The following is a 4,593-nucleotide window of genomic DNA, read 5'->3' as shown; positions in this document are numbered from 1 at the left end:
TCATTGAATATGTTAGCATGGATGTTGCTATATGTATGACTAGCAACATACTCTTACCTACTTGATTGAGACGAAAAGAATTAGGAGACTAGGAGTAATCGCAAACGAATTCCTGTATAACGTTCTAGTCCGACATTGGAGCGGCCGGGCACTGCACCCAGTACCGGTCCTGAGTTTTCTAAGACCTAGAGCTACACTCTAAAATCGAGACCCTTATTATAAGTACCATATCAATAATACTCATATTTATATAATAATGTTACCAATAAATACATGAAATATATACAAAAGCATTTTTATAAACTAATTTATTATGCATATTAGATTGAAAAAGTTGCTCCTCAATGCATAAAGTTGTCAAACATTTAATTTCTCTTGAGACAAATTTCTTGATTACACGAGGAACTGAACAATTATTAACTGAATCTAACATAGTTGAAACACGTTAATATTTGTTGGAAACTTGCGTTCCGAACATGTTAAGCGGGAAGAGAGAGGAGAGTTGGTGATTAGGATTTGCAAATGAGTGAGAGGGGAGAGTTCCTTGCCATCATACTCTTGGCATTATATACCGGTAGTGACATTTTACAATCTGCCTCTTGATGGGGATGGAATTCATAAGACACTACACCAACCCCTATTGGGCCTGTTAAGGGGGAGTTGGCCCACATGAATATGGGCTCCCCCAATAGTAGCCCCCTTAGCTACTAGGTTATAGCCGGCACTATATGACTTAATTAGTAGATGCTCATATAAGAAGAGGCACAGTACAACTTAAACCTTGATTGCAAGGATCGCCCTTCACAACTTGCACGTGCACGGCTCACTAAAAACTCCATCCCAAAACCCTGTGGAAAAAAGGACATGGAGAAAAGAGCACGTGCACGACTCTCACCTATACATGTTCCAATTTCGTTTTGAGGCTTCGATTATGGCTCCAAGCGCCTCAATCTTTTGGACATCTTCATCTTTGGGCTTTAGCTCCTTCTCATGTGTCTGTAACATGGTTCATCAGCTTCGCTTGGTGTGCAAGTCTTCATCTCTAGGACCTTCTCGATGCGCAGACCTTCATTTTCGAGGCCTTCACCTTCCTTCTTGCATACCAAATTTTCCACATAGTTACGAACACCCGAATAAGATCGGCATGAGGCATTGTTTCAAACAGGTTCACCAACCAACCTCTTGAGTTTTTCTTCTACATCTCGCTAAGGTGTTCGACGATTTCCTCACTCTCCAATGCCCATACACATCTCGCCATATTACATTCAAGCAAGGAATGTTTCCAAGAATCAGGGCTCCACATAAAGCACATTGGCCATGATCAACCATATTTCTACGGTGAAGAACATATGCCAATGGCAATGAGTGCTTTGCGAGCCGCCAAATAAAAAATTTGTACCTTTGAAGGCACCATGACCTGCCACAAGGATGACCACTCCTTCTCTTCCTCGGTCCTATTAGACCTTGCTGCATTCTCCGACAAAGCACACCGCATAATAAGCATTCTACATGCGAATCTCACTACAAAAACTCCCGTCTTGTCATGATGACATGCCCGGAAATCCGGTTGACTCCAATGACATAGAGGGATATTAAGAATCACATCAATATCACCTTGTGTGAACAATTCCTGAAGCTTTATTCGATCCTAAGCCACCGGTGTGCTGTTAATTAGCTCGCTCACAAGCTTTGGTGGGTGTGGGCGAGCGTTGGGTACTAGCCGCCATATACTATCAGTCGGTAGCCCGTCCATATTCTCCTCATCAGGCCGAGTTGAAGCACTTCCCTACCATCCAAAATTGATCACCAGATTTTAGAGGGGGCGGATCCAAGATTGTCCTCCAAAAAATCACCTTGTAAAAGATAAACTGTCTTTAAAATCTGGACGCTCAGAGATGCCACAAGGATCCGTCAAGCCTGCTTCGCAAGCAAAGCAAGATTGAATAGCTCAATATCTCGGAAACCTATTCCACCAAGAAACTTGGATATAATAGGCCTGTTCGGCAGGACTGAAAAATACTATTCCGGCTAATTGTTGTGAGAAAAAATATTATTCTGACAGGACGTGAACAGTGATTTCATAAGGTGGCTGGCCGGCCAGCCGAACACTGCCAATCATATCATCTGCCACCCAGCATGTCTTCCTCTCTCCCGCCAATGTACTGTATGTGCAACCTATCTACACTAGCGACAAATCTAAATCAAAAGCCATACAAAGTATAATATACATACATACATACATACATACATACATACATACATACATACATACATACATACATACATACATACATACATGGCGGGGTCCTTTGGCGTGGAGCCGTGGAGGGCCTCGAGCGGCCGCCCCGCTCGCCCTGCCCCAGGGCCGGGTCGGACTCTGCACCGTGACCGAGTAGGACACCCCTCTCACAAACACGGCAGATTTCCCTTCCTATTCCTATATATATCGGATGGAGGCTTGGAGCAAGTCGTAGCAATCTCATCTTGGTAAACACCAACAGGAGGAGGGGCACATGGAGCGCAGAGGCGACGCGAGCCGCAAGCGTCCGAGCACGGGCGACGAGGAACAGATCGCGCGCCCGTCAAGCAAGCGCCGCGGCGGCATCTACGTCCCTCCGTACCGGGCCATCGCTGAAGACGACGACGCCGGCGAGTTTGGCAGCGCCGAATACCAGCGCCGCAACTGGAATGCGCTGAGGAAGAGCATCACCGGCCTCGTCAACAAGGCCACCGCTGCCAACGTCCGGCACGTGGCGCCGGAGCTGCTTGCCGAGAACCTGGTGCGCGGGCGCGGCCTCCTCTGCCGCGCCCTCCTCAGGTCCCAGGCGGCCTGCCCGGACTTCACGGACGTCTTCGCCGCGCTCGCGGCGGTCGTGAACGCCAGGCTCCCCTGCGTCGGCCGGCTGCTCCTCGTCCGCCTCGTGCTCCGCGTCAGGCGCGCCCACGCCAGCGGCAACAGGCACCAGCTGGCGGCCGCGGCCGCGTTCGTGGCGCACCTGGTGAACCAGGGCGTGGCGCACGACCTGCTGGCGCTCGAGCTCCTCGCGCTGCTTCTCGATCGGCCGACGGACGGCACCGTGGAGGTCGCCGTGGGCTTCGCCAGGGAGTGCGGCGCCGCGCTCGGCGAGTCGTGCCCGCGAGGGCTCGACGCCGTGTTCGACAACCTGCGCGGCATCCTACACGACGGCGACATCGACAAACGCGTCCAGTTCATGATCGAGGATCTCTTTGCCATCCGGAAAGCGCGGTTCCGGGGTCACCCTCCCGTCCGGGCAGAGCTGGATCTCATCGAGGCAGACGACCAGGTGACTCATCAGGTGGAGCTCTCCTCGTCGCTCGAGCATGGTGATGAGCTCGATCCGGAGGTCCATCTTGACGTGTTTGAGCCCAGCCCTTCCTTCGCGCAAGACGAGGCAGCGTACGAGGACCTCAAGAGAACCATACTCGGATCAGCCGGAGACGAAAATCTGGATCAGGATCAGGATCAGTGCAGCGACGACGACGACGAAGCATCAGGTGACGAGTCCGCCGAAACCGAGCTGACCATCCGCGATGACACCGACACCGATCTAATCAACCTCCGGCGGACCATATACCTCACACTCATGTCGAGCGTCGGGTCCGAGGAAGCCGGGCACAAGCTCCTGTCCGTCGTGCGACCCGGCCAGGAGCTGGAGCTCTGCACCATGCTCGTCGAGTGCTGCAAGAAGGAGAAGTCGTACACGAGCTACTACGGCCGCCTCGCCCAGCGGCTGTGCGCCATCGACCGCGCGTACCAGGCCGGCTTCGAGGCCTGCTTCGCCGGGCAATACTCGGCAGCGCACCGCATGGCGACCGACGAGCTGCGCGCCTCCGCCAGGCTCTACGCGCACCTGCTGGCGGCCGACGCGCTCCCGTGGCACGCCATTCTTGGGCGCGTCAGGGTCACGGAGGACGACACCACGTCGTCGTCACGCATCTTCATCAAGATGCTGTTCCAGGACCTCGCGGAGCAGCTCGGGATACGGGCGCTTAGCAACAAGATGAACGGCGAGGACACCGCGGTGCGAGACGCCCTCTTCCCCAGAGACTGCGCCAAGAACACGCGCTTTGCCATTAATTTCTTCACCGCAATCGGCCTGGGAGGGGTCACCGAAGCCGCCAGGAAGCTCATTGTGTAGTGGTCTAGTGCAGCACCTTTTTACTACTTGTGGTCACTGTCTAATTCCAAATTCGTTGTGTAGAATATTCTGGTGGATCAAAGATTACGCCAAGAATTGACACGCTTTTCCAAATTGATGAATAAGATTAAGCCTTTGCATGCACTATCGAATTGCATCCAGTAGTGAGTCTCTTGAGTGGTTTTTATATCTCGATCATTTGCAAGTGATATCATTTGTTTTGTCCTGCTGTAGTAAGATTTCTCTTAGGTCCCGTTTGCATCATTCATTTGGAGCAGAAACCATAGAACTGGAATTGATTCCACAATCATGTTTGGCTTGCCACCCTCTAGAACTGAAATAGGAGATTCCATCCTGAATCTAGGCGTGAGCTAGTCTCTCCTAGCCTATATTCATCTTTGTACTATGTCATTTTTCTGGAAATGGAGCCCAC

At 51.5% G+C, this 4,593-nt stretch overlaps 1 protein-coding gene across 1 annotated transcript; it reads left to right on the top strand.

The window, feature by feature from the left end:
- Positions 1-2,513: 2,513 nt before the first annotated feature.
- Positions 2,514-4,160, top strand: LOC136503151 (pre-mRNA-splicing factor cwc22-like). The gene has a single exon (XM_066498320.1). It carries the CDS (start codon positions 2,514-2,516, stop codon positions 4,158-4,160), a length of 1,647 nt encoding a protein of 548 aa, XP_066354417.1.
- The last annotated feature ends 433 nt before the right edge of the window (positions 4,161-4,593 follow it).

The sequence above is a fragment of the Miscanthus floridulus genome, chromosome 14, assembly GCF_019320115.1.
Source record: "Miscanthus floridulus cultivar M001 chromosome 14, ASM1932011v1, whole genome shotgun sequence".
In the NCBI taxonomy this organism is placed as follows: Eukaryota; Viridiplantae; Streptophyta; class Magnoliopsida; order Poales; family Poaceae; genus Miscanthus; species Miscanthus floridulus.
The sequence above is the reverse complement of the archived record's forward strand: the minus strand, read 5'-3'. Positions and strand labels throughout refer to the sequence as shown.

Bases quoted from the DNA above. Each gene is read 5' to 3' on its own strand.
- LOC136503151 (XM_066498320.1), top strand. From the start codon at position 2,514: ATGGAGCGCAGAGGCGACGCGAGCCGCAAGCGTCCGAGCACGGGCGAC.